Raw genomic sequence first — 16,894 nt, 5'->3', positions numbered from 1 at the left:
TGCTCATTTGCATGTCGTATTTTATTCTTAATTAGGTTAAGACAAGTTCGTAACCGCTGGAATTTGAACGCATGGCATCGCTGTCAGCGTATACAACTTGAAACTAAGCTGCCTGCACCCTGTACCCCACCACTAAAGTAATAAAGAGAAGTGATTGTCACATGTGATACACAGCAGCACAGCACACAGTGCACACAGTGAAATTTGTCCTCTGCATTTAACCCATCACCCTGAGTGAGCAGTGGGCAGCCATGACAGGCGCCCGGGGAGCAGTGTGTGGGGACGGTGCTTTGCTCAGTGGCACCTCAGTGGCACCTTGGCAGATCGGGATTCGAACCGGCAACCTTCTGATTACGGGGCCGGTTGCTTAACCGCTAGGCCACCACTGCCCCACTGGCGCAGTGGTGGCCTAGCAGTTAAGGAAGTGGCCCCATAATCAGAAGGTTACCGGTTCGAAGGTGCCACTGAGCAAAGCACCGTCCCCACACACTGGCCCCTGGCACCTGTCATGGCTGGCCACTGCTCACCGAGGGTGATGGTTAAAAGCAGAGGACACATTTCGTTGTGTTTTACAATGACTATAGAACTATATAGAACTTCGGCTTGTACCGCCCATTTCAATCGGCAATGGCTGAATGGAGCAGGACGGGAGGGTTCGAGGTGTTGACCTGACCTCCAAACTGTTACCCCCGCGGGCGTCGCGGGCGTCGCGGCCGCCGCCAGGGGGCGCTGTCTGCGGCCGCTGCTCCGCCTGTCCTCCGTCATGTCTCCGGCTCCGTGCGCGGATAGTTCCGCCCAGGGAGAGTGACATCGTGCGAGTCGCGTAAAAGCCTCCTCCGCCGCCGCCGCCGCCGCCGCCACGCTTCTCCTCACCGGACCGTCCTCTCTCTCCCTCTCTCTATCTCTCTTTTTTTTTTTTTTTTTTTACTCCAGCGGAACCGGTGAGTAGCTCGGGCGCGCACGGAACGCGGATGCGGGACTGATGGAACCGATCCGGGTTCCGTGATTTTATTATAGCGGGTCGTGTGACGGCTGTTCGAGGCTCCGGCGCCGACCAGACTAAACCCGCTTCATCCCCGCCGAAAAACCGCAGGCTCGCAGCAAAGTTAGCGGTAAATCTTTATTTTCTGGCCGCGTATCGTTTCTGGTTAAAGTGCCGGGGTACAGTAGTGGCCATTAAACGCCTCGCCGGCGACCGCGCTCCAATACACCGACACCGCCGGTACTTTACCCCCGTGTCGTAACGCGACTTCCTCTGAGAGAACAGAAACACTTTACCTGCTTTTTTTTTTTTTTTAAACATCTTTTTTTTTTCTTGAACATTTTACTGTTGACAATTCAACAGATACGACAGAGACCTGCTGCCTGCTGAGTGCAACTTAAACGCAAGTTCACACGTACTATTCAAACGTAGTTAGTCTGAATAGTTTCTGTTTTATACATATTTATATATACACGCTTTTTTTTTTTATTGTTGTTTCTTTGCAGGCCGTGAATTAGCTCACGTATTCCACATTTTCCACACTAGCGTGTAACTGAGCGGGACTGTTAGAGGTGAAACAGAGGTGAATTGTGGGTAATTTCGTCGTCGCGTCGGTACGTCGCCGTTTCGCTCGCGCAGCTTCCGGCAGCGCGGGTGACATTGTCGCCGGTCACCTGTGCGGGCGAAGGTCGCGCGCGCCCCCGCGGCGTGTTGGCGCCAGGTGCGGCGCGTGCCCAGGTGTGGCTGTGACGTCACAAAGGGCCCGGATTTGCACCCCACTGACCAGGGCGGCTCTGTTTTGGCCCAAATACTGCACACGCTGCTCATTAGCATAACTGTCTGCTGTGTAATTTTTACACAGTTAGATTGAAAAAGTGTGTAGAAATTTGCGAATGTTGTCAATATTTTATTATTATATTATTATTCATTTACAGCATTTATCAGACACCCTTATTCAGAGCGACTTACAATCAGTAGTTACAGGGACAGTCCCCCCCTGGATACACTTAGGGTTAAGTGTCTTGCTCAGGGACACAATGGTAGTAAGTGGGATTTGAACCTGGGTCTTCTGGTTCACAGGCGAGTGTGTTGCTTACTAGTCCACTACCACCCAATCAATTATTCATTAGACTCTTGCTATATATATATACACACACACACATACACATACACACACACATATATATGGGGCAGTGGGGGCCTAGCGGTTAAGGAAGTGGACCCCGGTTCCGGTACAAATCCCGATCCATCAAGGTGCAACTAAGCCCCGTCTCCACACACTGCTCCCCGGGCGCCTGTCGTGGCTGCCCACTGCTCACCAAGGGTGACGGTTAAATGCAGGGGACACGTTTCGTTGTGTCACCGTGTGCTGTGCTGCAGCCTTTCACAATGACAATCACTTCACTTAAAAAAATATAACCAGCGGCATCTCTGGCAGGGGAGCGACGAAACCTGGCAACATGGAGAGTGCTTGATTTCAAATGCGCCTCATGAATTAAATGGTGAGCATGCATTAATGTGACATTCAGGTGACACCACCAGGCTTACTACATGGCATCTGACCGCCGTTTTAATTTCACTCTTAACAGCATGACCACGTTTCCGGCGACACGCCATGTGCCTGTGTCAAGTAAGTGAAAGTGAAGTGATTGTCTCATGTGATACACAGCAGCACGGTGCACACAGTGAAATTTGTCCTCTGCATTTAACCCATCACCCTGAGTGAGCAGTGGGCAGCCATGACAGGCGCCCGGGGAGCAGTGTGTGGGGACGGTGCTTTGCTCAGTGGCACCTCAGTGGTAACTTGGCAGATCGGGATTCGAAACCAGCAACCTTCTGATTACGGGGTCGCTTCCTTAACCGCTAGGCCACCACTGCCCCACTAGTGACGCCATTACATATAACCAAAAGTATAAAGTATGTTTGTTCGGCGTTAGCGCCACACATTACATTCAAATTCATTAATCTTGGCGCTGTTCCAGAGGGACTTGTGTTCATTAATTATAGCGTCAGTTCCCCTGGGTACAACACCGTCACCGCCACTAACTGTAGATAATTTCATCTCATGTCTGTGAATTACAGTCAGATAATAGATAATAAATACTAAATATCTATTCTGATGTCATAAGCGCGATCGGGTCCAGTGTAGGGGTGTAAAGGGAAACCGTGTCTTGTTCTTAAGCGAATCGTCCACGGCATTCGTCCCTTGAGAAGCCCTTACAGCAGCGCTTATTTTGGTTCACGTGAGTGTTGCAGACTGTTTACTACTCTGCCTTGGATCCTGGTGGACCACGTGATTATGCTTACCACCGACTCCCTGAGTCCTCCTGAGCAGAGGTCTCGATTACTTACAAATATAAACGCACGAATACAACCAGACGCAAAGCAGACTCTTTTCGGAGGGGACAGGGTTTCGGAGAGGGTTCACTGTCGGAAACGAGGAGTTTAATTAAGCGACGCTCCTGTCCGCTCCGTCAGTCAATCACTGCTGTCTCTCAACAAACCTGCCGGTCTGGGCATAATCCAGCCGAGTGAGAGTCACCTCAGCCGTCTGTCACACGTCCCTAATGTGGAGCCCCGGCTTTTGTGTGCAGATGCCTGTTACAGTCTGAGGTTGTGTCTCCGTGGTGCAGGTTTCATTCCTACGAACACGGAAACACACGTACACATGAACTTAAACTGTGTTGCTTTCTGGTAAGTACAAAGTAGTGAAAGTGGATTATTTCCTTAAAGGTACCGTATTGTGAAAATTTCATAGAGATTATTGAACATTAATACGAGTTCCCCTAGCCTGTCTATGGTCCTGCAGTGGTAAACAAATGGCGGTAAGCGTGCTCTCTCCGTTCAGAGAGCATCAGCTCAGATGGTCGGATCTGGAATTTGCCCCCTTATGATGTCATAAAGGGAAAGGTTACCTCCCCTTTCTCATGCTTTGTTCACCCAGAAAATTTCCCACCCCTCCCATAAAAAAGAAGTCCAAATTCTGTCATGGCTTCCAAACGTGCAAAGCATTGCAGTTGCTTGGTGATTGGATGTGAAAATGATCACAAATGTGTTTTTTTTTATTTATTTCTTTAGTTCCGTCACGCGAGACTCTGAAGAACCAGTGGGTTAATTACATTTTTTTTCTGGAAAAATGCCGACATGACTTCCTGGCTGCACAAATGCCCCACCCTCAACATCTATAGGCCACTCTCGCTCCTCCTCATTAGCATTTAAAGCTACAGACACCGAAACGGCACGTCCTGGGGAAATATTGTGTGACTGGATCAAAGTGGCTGTAATTCTGCAACACGGCTGCATTTCGGAAAGAGTCTTCAGATTCAGTATTAGCGGACAACTGAGACCGATATGAAAAAATCATAATAGGGACCGTGGAACCTGTAGCTGCTGCTTGAATAGACGTTGTCTACGATTAGAGCATTTTGATGACGTTTTTGACACATGAGAGGCAGTATAGTGAGCTTTTTTAGCTTGGGGGTGGGGTGCAATGTTATGACATCATAAAAAAAAATACAGTGAGCAGCCGATGCTTTTTCATGTGTAAGGGCTTAATGAGGCTGCAGATGAAGAACCTCTATGCAGGGGGTGCATTTAACTGCATTTTCATGACATTTACTGAAGTGCATCCAGACTTTACACCACTTAGTTCCATCTGCCATGACGACGGCGTGCAGCAATGTGCTCGTCAATAGGGGACAGTTAGCGATTTGAGAAAGACGCTGCTCTGTTAGAATGCATGAACTATTATTTGTCCAGGACCTTGCCAGAGACTTTACACTGATCGTCATGTTGTCGGTCGTAAAGATTTCTCGAAAGCCTGTGTGTGAATGAGTGTGACCTTTGCCGAATAATTCTTCATCAGGACTGTTCCATCGTGTCCTTGAGAGCAGGGGAGCACAGTGGACATTTTCTCAGCCAGCAGCACAGGTGTCGGGCTTGTTGATTCAGGAGGGTGGAACAATTCCAGAACCATCCAGACTTCAGATTGTCCTTCGGTGCTGCAAAGTTAATGCGAGTATATTTACGACTTGCAGTCACATGCTCTGTGGCGCAAGATGGTATTTCCCTCTTCCGTACAGGTTTTAAATCGCTTTTATGTCTCGATTATTAGGTAGATAGTAAACTGCAAATGCTGCACACTGTATCAATAAAATATATTACAGTGGCATCTGTCATGGGTTGTGTGTGGAAAATGAGCGGTAGTAAGGATCTGACTGACTGACCAAATTGTGAGCAGCTACAAGAAGTGATGTTCCTGTACGCAGTGGTTACTTAGAGCTCTCAATTTTGTACAAGTTTTAGTTAAAAAAAATCTTTAATGTACAACACTTGTACTAATGTACAATACTTACTTGTGTGTGTGTGTGTGTATGTATGTATGTATATATATTTATCTTATTTTATCTTGAATGGCTCCATTAAAACTCAACTGCAGCAAGACAGATATCTCAGGACACTCAATGTTAGATTGGAGTTGTTTCTTTTTTTCTTTATATGCAATATTGCTTGCAATTGCTCTAGAACAAGCCAAGTTGTAGAATGAGCGATAGCAAAAGAACACGTTTTTAGAATCTGACATTAACAGAATTAATGAAATGTCAATATCAACAAGTATTGGATTATACCCCAGCTCTATAATCAAGGTTTTTTTTTCACTGTCATTTGCAGTGTCTGGATGCTGTCAGATCATTATTGAAATGAAAGCCTTTGAAAGGTTGCCTGCCCTTTCCCTGAGAATGGCACACTCATACACAAAAAAACAAACCAACCAACACGTGTTGGGTATTGTCAACAGAGTGGGGTCTTCATTCTTATTCTGTCAGGGGAACCCAGTTTCTGACACGAACAAACAAGGCACTTCCAACCACGGCATTTAATTGCATCTTAAGAAAATGAAGGATCTGGCACTCTGGAGAATCGCCTGTTTCCCACCTCCGTTTCACTGAGTGCGCAGAAGTACACTAGCAGCACAGCACTTAGGCCTGATTGGATGAACGGGCGGAGTGTGTGTGGAGGTTGCGTCCGCTGATCTTGGGAGCGTGTTCACTCCGTGGCCTTATTCAGCAGCACTACAGCAGCACCCTGTTAAACATGGACGCTTAGACCTGCATTTCGAGACTTGAACACCCAGACGTTGCAATAAAGGATGGAATGGACTTAAGGCGCTGCCCTCATTGCCTGGGTACTGCATTACAAATGCAGGCATTGTATTACCATGGTAACGTAGAATACTGCTTTGTGTGTGTGTGTGAGGTTGCTCAATCAATCCCGTCTTTCAAATGAAAAACAACAGCAATTCGGCTGAACTGAATTTGCTCCTGTGTTGAAATTCTTTCAGAAGGAGGAGAATTCCAAATGAGCAAGGAGTGAATTTTCCTCCAGTGTTCAAACCGCTGTGTTTACATCAGCGCCATCTCACCATATACAAGTTAAAACAAGACCCACAGTGCTTCTACATAGTGGTTGTAAAACCACTACAAGCAAGACACTTAACCCCGAGTGTCTCCAGGGGGGGGACTGTCCCTGTAACTACTGATTGTAAGTCGATCTGGATAAGGGCGTCCGATAAATGCTGTAAATGTAAATGTAGTGGCATTATACAGACATGCAGGATCACCAGAAAGTTGCTATAAAATCCCTGAATATTCATAAATGTTTGCTTGATTATTTGGTGCAGGGAAGGGTCGTGACAAAGTGGGCGCTGCTGTCAGGCTGTGGGTCTCGACTCACACCAGAGGGGTTTGGATTTGCGATGCGCCTTATAGATCCCAGTTCCCCTCATTGCCCTGTCATCGTGCCAGGAGAGAGGAAACATATTTTTTACTCAGTCAGGAGTCGGGTGACGTTGCTGTGATGAAATGGAAAAGTCGTCTTTTCCAAACGAGACAAGGTGGTGATTGAAGAGATTCAGGATTCATAAAGAACATTGACTGAGGCCCGGTCTTCACGTAGTAAACTGCAGCGTGTGACCCACTCAGCCCACCGCTCCGCCCAGCACCAGGATCTCCCAGAAGGCACTGCTGCGGCGGGCAGGTGGGCTATTAAAAGCACCAGAGCCTGCCTCAACGTCACACACACACACATTTTCAGGTTTATTTATAGCGCCCAGAGCAGAGCCTCTCCACGTTCATTACAGCTCTGCTGCGCTATGTATTCTTCTTCTGTGCATTATTAATTTTGCAACTGCGTTTGGCGATGAGTAAAAAAAAAAAAACCTTTTATGTGTTACGTCAGCTTGTATGTATGTGACCCGATCACGTCATGACTGTAGATTAAAACACACGATTATAAATCAGTACCCCAATATTAATAGCAGGAGTAACCATTCAGCATATTCAGCATTCAACATATCATACTACGGCAACTGTTCATCATTTGTCTAATAAAATAACATCAAACTGACCAAAAATCCTGTCCAGACAGTGTTGTAAATGAATCAGGGATGAATCAGTGAATCAACGTGTGACTTTGTAGTCCTCTGGTTCATAGGCGAGTGTGTCCCCAACTAGGCTACAACAATTCATATTGGTGTGGTAGCCTAAATGGCCTTTAAAGCCTCAAATATTAAAAAAGGCCTCGTGGCGAGGTTCCCTTGTGATGCTGAACTGTCCTGTTGCTTTAATGCCTTAGATGAAACATCATATCAGCACCATTAGTATGAAAGTTTGTCACGGCGGTAGCTGGACACGGCTGGAGAAATGGACACAATCGGAAACAGTTGGTTTTCTTATAACAACAGACAGGACAGGGTAAAGACATAAAATGACCCGCCGATGACTGGATACGATGGCACTGCATTGTTACTCAACATCACGTGAACAGAGTCAGGACGACGCCATAGACGACAGGAAACATGGACATTTTCATACTGATGCGATAACCTCGTAAAACGGCATTTTATCATCTTGCATTTATGTTAATCTGCATCTAGCACTATTAGAAAAATGAATGATTATATACTGTGGAGTATGCTATAATTAAGAAACAATTTGCATGGGATATCTGCCTGCATGAAGCCTCCAAGTTGCAGTGAGAGAGGAGAGAGAAAACGTGATGCCCCATAATCTATGTGTGGAGGAGGTGGGGTGGCTGGCTGCGCTTGCGGGATTTCGCCTCAGTCCAGATGCCAGCAAATATTAGGACCTAAATCAATATTTTGAATGGCTTTTTTAATCTCATAAGGCCATTACCAGATAAAGTGGGCCTGTAAGGAAAAAAAATACTTTTAGAAGCGCAGGGAGAACGACGAGGGACATGATGCCAACTAGACTGTGGAGTGGCTGTGTGAGTGTGTGTGTAATGTCACATGTGCGTTTGCATGGTTATATATTTAGTAGTGTGTGCTGAAGACGTGGTCTCTTTTAAGAGGGGTGTGAGCAGCTGTATATAAGGTGGTGCATCAGATTCTGCGGTGTCTCCCCCAGCCTTCCCTCTGTGTGTGTGTGTGTGTGTGTGTGTGTGTGTGTACCAGGAACCACCCCTTTGGCAGCAAGACCGATGCAGAGTCTGCACTGAGGCACCAAGGAGCCTGGGTAATGATGCCGGCTGCCTTTGTGACTCATTGGTGGAGCTGAGGGTTCCCTCCATCACACCGCGAGAGAGAAAACTGAAACTGAGAGAGCAACAGAAGGAGTGTTGCTAGTGTCAGAAGGGAAGGAAGGAGAAGGAAAATGTCTGAAGGGGGCAGGGGAGGGAACTATGTACAGAGAGGCAAGGTCAAAGACCCCCCTCCACTCAGTGAATGCTCTCATGAAACATGGAGCAGATGTAGTCCTGAGGTCTTCACTGCGAGGTCAGTTGGATTGTGTTATGTAACGGTCAACCAATTAAATAAATCCAAAAATGAATCACACAATTTGCAAATAATTAATCATTACCACATTGTGAGGTATTGCCAACACACCGCAGGCCCGTGAGAGAGATGCATTGTCTCAGTTGGCCATGAAACTCCATCTTCATGTAGGGATTGTCTCTGGCTGGGATGAATATCACATCTGTGTCACAGGTCACACCCCAGATATGAACATTTGGAGAGTCCTAGACCGTCCTTTTTCCAACCCATGGGGTATCAGGGTCCTGCCACAGCCTCGATTATCTGTTTGTTTATTCAGCCTAACATGGAAAAAATGAGATTTTCCCCCTTAATTCTCTTACCAAATGGCTGCGAATTGGAAATAATCTGCTGCTGTCACACTCCCAGAACACAGAATCACGCCGGCGAGCAGATTAGAGGCGTGGGGGGCGGGGAGCACAGAAGTTTCTGGACCAAGTTCTGCTGGATGATGTGATGCCTCTGTGTTTGTTTGATGCGTTTTTGGGTTGAAGCTTTATGGCCCCTCCCTCAAATGTCATTCAGCTTGTCACATGGAGCTTTCACAAACCTGAAATTTCTCCGCACGCACGATATTGTAATGAATTTCATGTAAAAATGAATGTAATATTAAAAAACACCGGGATCTCTATTAAACCTTCTGATTCATGAAGTCCTGAAATGATTTTCTGTTGTAACACTTATTCTGCTGTGTTCATTTAATGAAAGAAACAGATGAATTGATTATCAAGATCATCATTAGTTGCAGATGCAGGGGTTTTTGTACCTATGTTTACCCATTATTCCAGTGAGCGGAGGTAACTATTATGGAATATTCTCTTTGGCCACCGTGTTCTGCTATGAGCAGGTATGCATGTTTAGAAAGGTCATGGTGTTGTTATGGTCAGTGCTGTGACCTCCACAAAAACGTATCCATCACGCTGCCCCAACTAGGTGCAGACGAGTAGAAGGGGGGTGAACGATACAAATGTCCCATCCATCATTCTCCAGGCCTCGCTGACACGGCAGCAACACCTCTCTCCTGGTGCATCGTGTGTGTTTGTTGAGTGTGTGTTGAGGTGCATTTTTGTAATATACATTTATTGTCTTATATTTTCACAGACATGATTGAGTGAGCATCTTTATGGGTGTGTGTGAGTGTGTGTGTGTGTGTGTGTGTTTCAAAGTCATTGAGCCAATTTTAGCTCCTCTGGTAACAGCAAGATGATCATCTTTGTCTCTTCTCAGAAATGGGAATAGCACACAGTGAACATGGAGCTTGGAACACTGCAGAACATCTGGAACATCCACCGGAGGATTTTCCCCCTAATCGTTCGAGTCGTGCCAATCCCAATTCAATTTCACACAGAATGACCCACGGAAGCCTGAGCCCAGGGCCACCTGCTGCCTTTCTCCCTTCCTCCCACCCTGCTCAGTCCCTCGCTTCCTCTCCTTTCATCTCTGCGTTTCTCAGTTACCCCAATATATCATTTTCTGGGCAGTGACCCCATTACTGATTAAAGCTCTGGGCAGTATTAGTGACACAGTAACTGTATGGTTCACCCAACTGAAACGGCAAACATGAGCTTACAGGATATGACTGGAAACCGTGGGTTTGGTCTTGGTTTAGCAGTCTTGGCCGGGATCATGGCTGGAAGCGTTTTCTGATGCAGGTTTACAGGGGTTTATCAGTAATTACAGAAGAACACAGAGCCAGTTTTATTTGCTGCGTGATTGTCTCATTCATCTAAGTCATACAAACGAGACACATAAATTCCGATCACTAACTTGGATGCAAGTTTGGCTGAATTAAAGGTGCAATTTGTTAGATTACAATTTTACTCCTTCATATAGGTGACAGTATTTCACCAAACAAGCCGTACCCCCAACTTTATAAGAAAAGCGTTGTAATCATTAGGAGACTTCATAAATCTGCCAGCAATGAATTATATATATATTTTTTGCTACAGCTGCCCCCGTTGCGGGAAGTGACACCTTCAACATGGCTGATAAGAAAACGCCGCACTTCCTCTCTCATGCAGATCTGAGTTCAGACCATCAACAGAGATGTTCTTAAAGATGCACTTAATCATTTTGCCCTCGTATGCATAGCTAATTAGCTTTAGCCTGGGCTGTGCTGTGTGCCAATGAGGTTTTAGACTACAATTCTTGTACATTGCAACTCATGCAAATACTGTAAAGAGCAAAACAAGAGATCAGAATGATTGAATTCTGCCGGATATCTGCCGTCTCGTATTTCATCTACCTTTTCTTCCTCCCCCAGGGGCTTCTTGCCCAGAAATGCACCTCTCTTGTCTCTATGGCAACGCGCGAGCATGCCGTGACATGAAACCGATGGCCGCGGAGGGAGTCGGGTGGGCTCTCACGAGATATCGAACGGTGGGCTTACAGGGATGGAGGGAGGGCTCCATCGTAAAGTTGGCCCGTGCCCTCCGCCGCCGGGCTTTTCGTGGTCGCACCCTCAGAATTCCGGCCACTGGGGTTCTGATGGGGATTATAAGCCTTGATTACAGCTGGCTGCTGCCCTCACCCAGATTCTCCAACAGCCTTAGGAAGTGTTGGATTGAAACAGGAAATGCTCTAAATCTTTCGAAGTATGCAGATCATTTGTTTTTCTTGCCTTTTTTTTTTTTGCGATCTAGCTTCGCTACGAAGATTGCAAAACGCATTTTCCATTCCAATGACAACGTTTGGCTACGCTTTATAAAATTGAATTTGCAATGTGTCAGCTCTGTGTCTGAGGCTGAGTGTGACTCCAGACTTCGACTTCATCATCATCACAGCTGCATAAACCACAGAAATGAGGCGAATGTGACCTTGAAAAGAGCAGCATCTCGCTCGGGGAGGACGAAGGAGGGAGTTCCCTCTTCACACTGCGGGAGAGAACATGAGCAGATGTGTCCCAGGCAGGAAGGTCAGGGGGCAGGGCCAGCAGCACAAGGCGGAAAAGGAATGGCGGATGGAAAAGATGGAAAGAAACTTCCAGAATCTGCCCATTATAACAACACTGTTGTGGGACCTTATGCATGTGTAACCCACAACCACACATCAGCTTAATTTAATTTGTATTCAGTGAGATCGTCATTTGGAGACTCACCTTGAGTAGTCAGGGAGCAGATATGGGTGGCTGGTCTGAAGGGAATGCTGGACGTCATAATTAACTCATAATTAACAAACTGACATGCACCCATCGTAATTTATCATGTCTGATTGTGAGCAGTGACATGAATCTCTTGGATTTTCGAAGTGCTTCTGCTGGGCCCTTTTTCCTATATATGGGGCAGTGGTGGCCTAGCGGTTAAGGAAGTAATCAGAAGGTTGCCGGTTCGAATCCCGACCCGCCAAGGTGCCACTGAGCAAAGCACTGTCCATTGCTGCCCACTGCCCACCAAGGGTGATGGTTAAAAGCAGAGGACACATTTCGCTGTGTCACCATGTGCTGTGCTGTGTATCACAATGACAATCACTTCACTTTCACTATATTTTAAGGTATACTCCTTTCCGAGGCAGCGCTTTGAGGGAGTATCGGATTAAATATGCCTTAAGAGAGCTCGGACCGACTGCCTTGAGGGACATCAGCTAATTCCATTGCCATGGCAATGCAGAATTCATTAGAATTGCAGAATACAGGCGGAAAGTTGAAATGCAGTGTGCCATGTTCCGTTTTCGTTAATGTATCTTGTTGTGTCTCGGTCATGAGAGAGGTTATGTAATGTCTAGCTATGGTTTATTTATGGAATGCACTCCACACCACTGTACTCTGTTCTGAGACGCTTGTGTGTGTTTCTCTTACTGGCAGAGATGGAGGACCTACAGGACGTGCAGCTGACCGAGATCAAGCCCCTGCTGACCAACAAGGTGGGAGCGAGTGCTGTGTTCACACACCTCACTGTCACCCAGATTCAATGCGAGTAGCCAGTACCTGCTGTTGAAGACTACATAATCTATGAAAATTTGTTTTATTTACATCATTTTTAACAATGATTCACTAGAAAATAATAAAAATAAGTTTTATTATTCAAAGCAGTGAAGCAGTTTGTTTTTAAGCATGAAATAGCATAATATAACAGAATATATGTTATTGAAAAATACTCCTGTCTTTGTCCCCTACTGAAGTAACTTCTGAAAAGAAATTAAACTATATATACAGCACAGGCCAAAAGTTTGGACACCAGGCATCAAAACTATGAATGAACACATGTGGAGTTATGCACTTAACAAAAAGTGGAGACCTGGCCTCCACAGTCACCGGACCTGAACCCAGTCCAGATGGTTTGGGGTGAGCTGGACCGCAGAGTGAAGGTAAAGGGGCCAACAAGTGCTAAACACCTCTGGGAACTCCTTCAAGACTGTTGGAAAACCATTTCAAAACCAGAATGCCAAGAGTCTACCAATATAAATGGTCATGAAAATAAAGAAAACACATTGAATGAGAAGGTGTGACCCAAACTTTTGGCCTGTACTGTATGTAATAACTATTTTTTTAATCTATGGCTATGTAATCCCGCTTCATGTACGTATGCAGCTCGGCGTCACAAACATTCCAGTACACACAGTCCACAGTGTTGTTATTGACGACTGCTGTAGTGTAGGCCTGTACTCCAGCAACGCTCCCTTCAACGTACTGAATTATTCATTCAGTACTTCCTGTAGCCAGCCAGGCAGGCAGAGTTAGAGGAAAGTCGGAAGAAGAGTGGGTGGCCTTAGGGAGCGCGCGGATCAGGATCAGATAGAAGTAATAAGGGAGACAGACTGAAGTTAGAGAGGAGCAGGAAATTGGAAGCCACCTGAGGAAGGTCTGAGGAATATAAGGGATGTGGGCATGTTAGAAAAATCAAAGATGGCACAGAGTGCGTTCTCAGCACAACACCTGCCAGATGGGAGAACATCAGAGCACCAGCCCTTCAGGCACAACTTCCTGCTGATGAAGAAACTTCTACTCTGAGTGAAGGATGTCCAAAGTGGTTGAGACAAGTCTTTATTGGATTAAAAGACACCCATCATGCCTGATCTGTTGAAGAATACTTGTGCATGATCAGATTTGGGCTATTTCCTTCATGTCAGAGCAGCAGGGAAAGTAGACCTTTTGCAGCTGCGCTCACAACATCTCCGCATCCCCCACAGAACGCTGGTGTTGTAGGGGCTCCATTTGCGAGGATGTGACGTACATGAAATGTGAAGTGCTGCGTGTGCGAGCGAGCGAGTCCTCCAGCAGGTTGTGAAGATCGGAAAGTTTACGAGAACCAAGCAGAGACTCCCTGACCTCTCACTCCACCTAGTGGTTGTGTGGATGAGAGCAAGGTTGCTGAAGACAAAGATTTAGAAAGCAGGACAGAAGGAGCTCAGAAAAAAAATGAAATAGGACTTCAGTTATGGTATTTTATTATAAAGATGATAAAGAATAGCTTTATCACACATTTAAATTAAATACAGTGATCCTCTATCAAATTGTCTTAGTCACGAAAGCCTGAAATAATTGACTGGCCAATCGAAGTAATTGTTTGTTGCATATCCAAGCTGAAAACTTTATACTTAAATGTGTTATTAATTTGGACATTGCTTAATTTGAATAACGTATTTGGATATAAATGGTTTTAAACTTTATTCACCTGGATTATGCTGGATATCGAGAAAGATAGCTGTCCCTTTTTGGGTGCTTTTAATGATGCTAAGCTAATGGTTGTAGCAATAACTCCAGCCAAAACCTGTCTGTGATGTTTAATGAATGCAAGACGACAAAATCTTCCACTTAGTAATTGTTGTTTTCTGAGTGATTTTCTTTTTCTTTCTAGAATGCAAGGAACTTTCAGGACTTTGACTGCCAGGTGAGTGCTGGGAAGTTTCTGTTCCTCCAGGTTGTCGCCTTGCATCAGATTTGACCCCATAGTCTCATTTGATGAAGAGGAAGGGCTGAATATCTTTATGGTGAACTGTGTTGTGACAAATGCAATGCAATTTCAGAACTATGAATCTGATTGTTGATGTTCCTGAGACCCGGCTCCCTCCACTCCACTTCTTTTTCAGCAAGATGCAGACGTGTAGTGCTGTACGAGCATCACTGTGATTGCGTATGCATGGTCTGCGGTGGGTTTAGTGCGTGTGGAAGGTTGTCTCTGAACAAGATAAAAATAGCTCTTGCAGGTTCCAGATTCAGCCAACTCAGCAGTGTGTTTGTGAGTGTGTAAGGCACAAGAGAATACATCCTCAGCAACAGCATGCACTATAATTGATCGCAGCCCCCTTCCTTTAACCGGAAACAGTCACATGTAATGGGCTGGAAGTGCAGTGGTAGTAGATGCATGCTTGTTGGTGTCTGAGATTCGGTTCCTCAGTACCCAGGCAGGTCAGGGTGGCAGTACAGGATGTTCTGTTGGAGTACACACTTTGTACTGTGTATCATAACCGCGTTATTATTATTCAGCAGAAAATTTTGCCAGATATGTACGATAAGCGTAACTCCAGGAGGAAAGTCTGCTAATAGTTCAGTTTTCTATGCTGTCACAGCATTTTCTCCTGATACTCGTGGGCTTGTTAAAAGTGTCCTGTTACTGAACCATTGTGTCCAGCAGAGGGCGTCACCAGCACATAAGCGCCACGTTCATTTGCATGTGGAGGGCAATTCCTAGAGGACAAGCTTCAGTTTCTTCCTTCAGTTTTCATTATAAAAAACATCCTGTAATGTATCGCTATGTTGCTGACCACTAACAACATTAACCACCAAATCATTACATGATTTTGCAACTAATGTTCATCTCCAGCAAATTTTAGAATGAAATAATTTAGCATTGGTTCCTCAATTATAGTTGTTACATATCAAACCAGCTGTAAAGAGTGTCATCCTGTGCACATTAAAACAGTAGTCATCACCAGAATAGTGTGTAACACATAGTCCAATTCAGCTTGGTTTTGCAGTTCTTCAGCACTGCCACGCCCCGACCCATTCCTCTGCAGAGAATTCTGTGTCCTTCTAATCCAGAGGTAATGGAAGAGAGGAGAAGGAAGTGAATTATCAGTGGGAATGGTGTCATCATGACCATTATACTAGAACATAAGGCCATAAGAACCTTAGCATCTTAGTGGAAAAAATATATAATTACAGACTATAATTATAGCACATATATCATAGAATATACACACACAGACGTGTGTGTGCATGCACGCATATATGGGTGTGTGTATATATATACTGGAATTAAACTGAATTATGTTATTTTACAAAAGAAACCTTTTCTCATCATGTTCAGTCTTCCAGCATTAGTCTTTTCTCATCATATTCAGCTCCTCTCCTCTCCTCCATTTTCCCCTTCAGAGCTCCTCCATCTGCTGAAGGTCAGATTCTGACGCAGCAAATGTGATTCGCGCAGCGCCTTTCAGCCACGTCACTGATGCTGCGCACTTCACTCTCTCTCTCTCTCTCTCACACACACACACACACATTCACACACACACTCTCTCACACAATAAGCTATCTATAATGGATGGGCTTCTCCCCCTGTAATGTACTGTACCACTCATCATTGTATGTTTCATACTTGGCTCTGTGTTCATCATAATTATTTTACATAATCATACTAATTACTCCAATCTAAAACTGTTGTAATTATTATTATTATCAGGATATTATTGTAGAGTAAGATGTATAGTGTTATCAGTAATAGACTGCAGGTACTATAATCATTTCCAGGCCAGAGATCAGTAAAGCATCGGAATGGACTTACTGATTTTCTTTAGATAAGCTTACAGCACATGGAGGCCACACACTACCTGCTATTTAACTAGCAGCTTTTGTGCTCCAGTTTACCGTACACCACCATTTTTGACAGTCTGAGTGATCTCTGCATGTCATAAGTGGAAATGATGGGTGGGGTTGTTGCTGGGTCGTTTAAGGACGTCCAGAGGAGGAGAATTTGCTGCACTGAATCTGACCCAAATTAAGAGAGGGACTGGTCGCAAATAGAAAAATATAATAATGTCCGATTCTGCAATATATTGCCATTAACAGGTAATTGCCACGCCTTATAAGACAATGAGATTCACTATATATTCCATATTTATCTTCTTGAAGTGGTAATTATATA

At 45.1% G+C, this 16,894-nt stretch overlaps 1 protein-coding gene across 3 annotated transcripts in view; it reads left to right on the top strand.

The window, feature by feature from the left end:
• The first annotated feature begins 917 nt into the window (after positions 1-917).
• Positions 918-16,894, top strand: part of ndrg3a (ndrg family member 3a) — a 28,486-nt gene continuing 12,509 nt past the window's right edge. The window contains exons 1-3 of one of the 3 annotated variants that reach the window (XM_028997904.1): positions 918-941; positions 12,616-12,674; positions 14,609-14,641. In XM_028997904.1, coding sequence (XP_028853737.1) covers positions 12,618-12,674; positions 14,609-14,641 — 90 coding nt within the window. In that variant the 5' untranslated portion in view covers positions 918-941; positions 12,616-12,617. Of the gene's footprint in view, positions 942-1,094; positions 1,113-12,569; positions 12,675-14,608; positions 14,642-16,894 lie in introns of those variants that run through there. The other 2 variants (XM_028997906.1, XM_028997903.1) reach the window with 2 other exon arrangements.

Source organism: Denticeps clupeoides, chromosome 12 (assembly GCF_900700375.1).
Source record: "Denticeps clupeoides chromosome 12, fDenClu1.1, whole genome shotgun sequence".
NCBI classification, from domain to species: Eukaryota; Metazoa; Chordata; class Actinopteri; order Clupeiformes; family Denticipitidae; genus Denticeps; species Denticeps clupeoides.
This window is presented reverse-complemented; position numbering and strand designations above follow the sequence as displayed.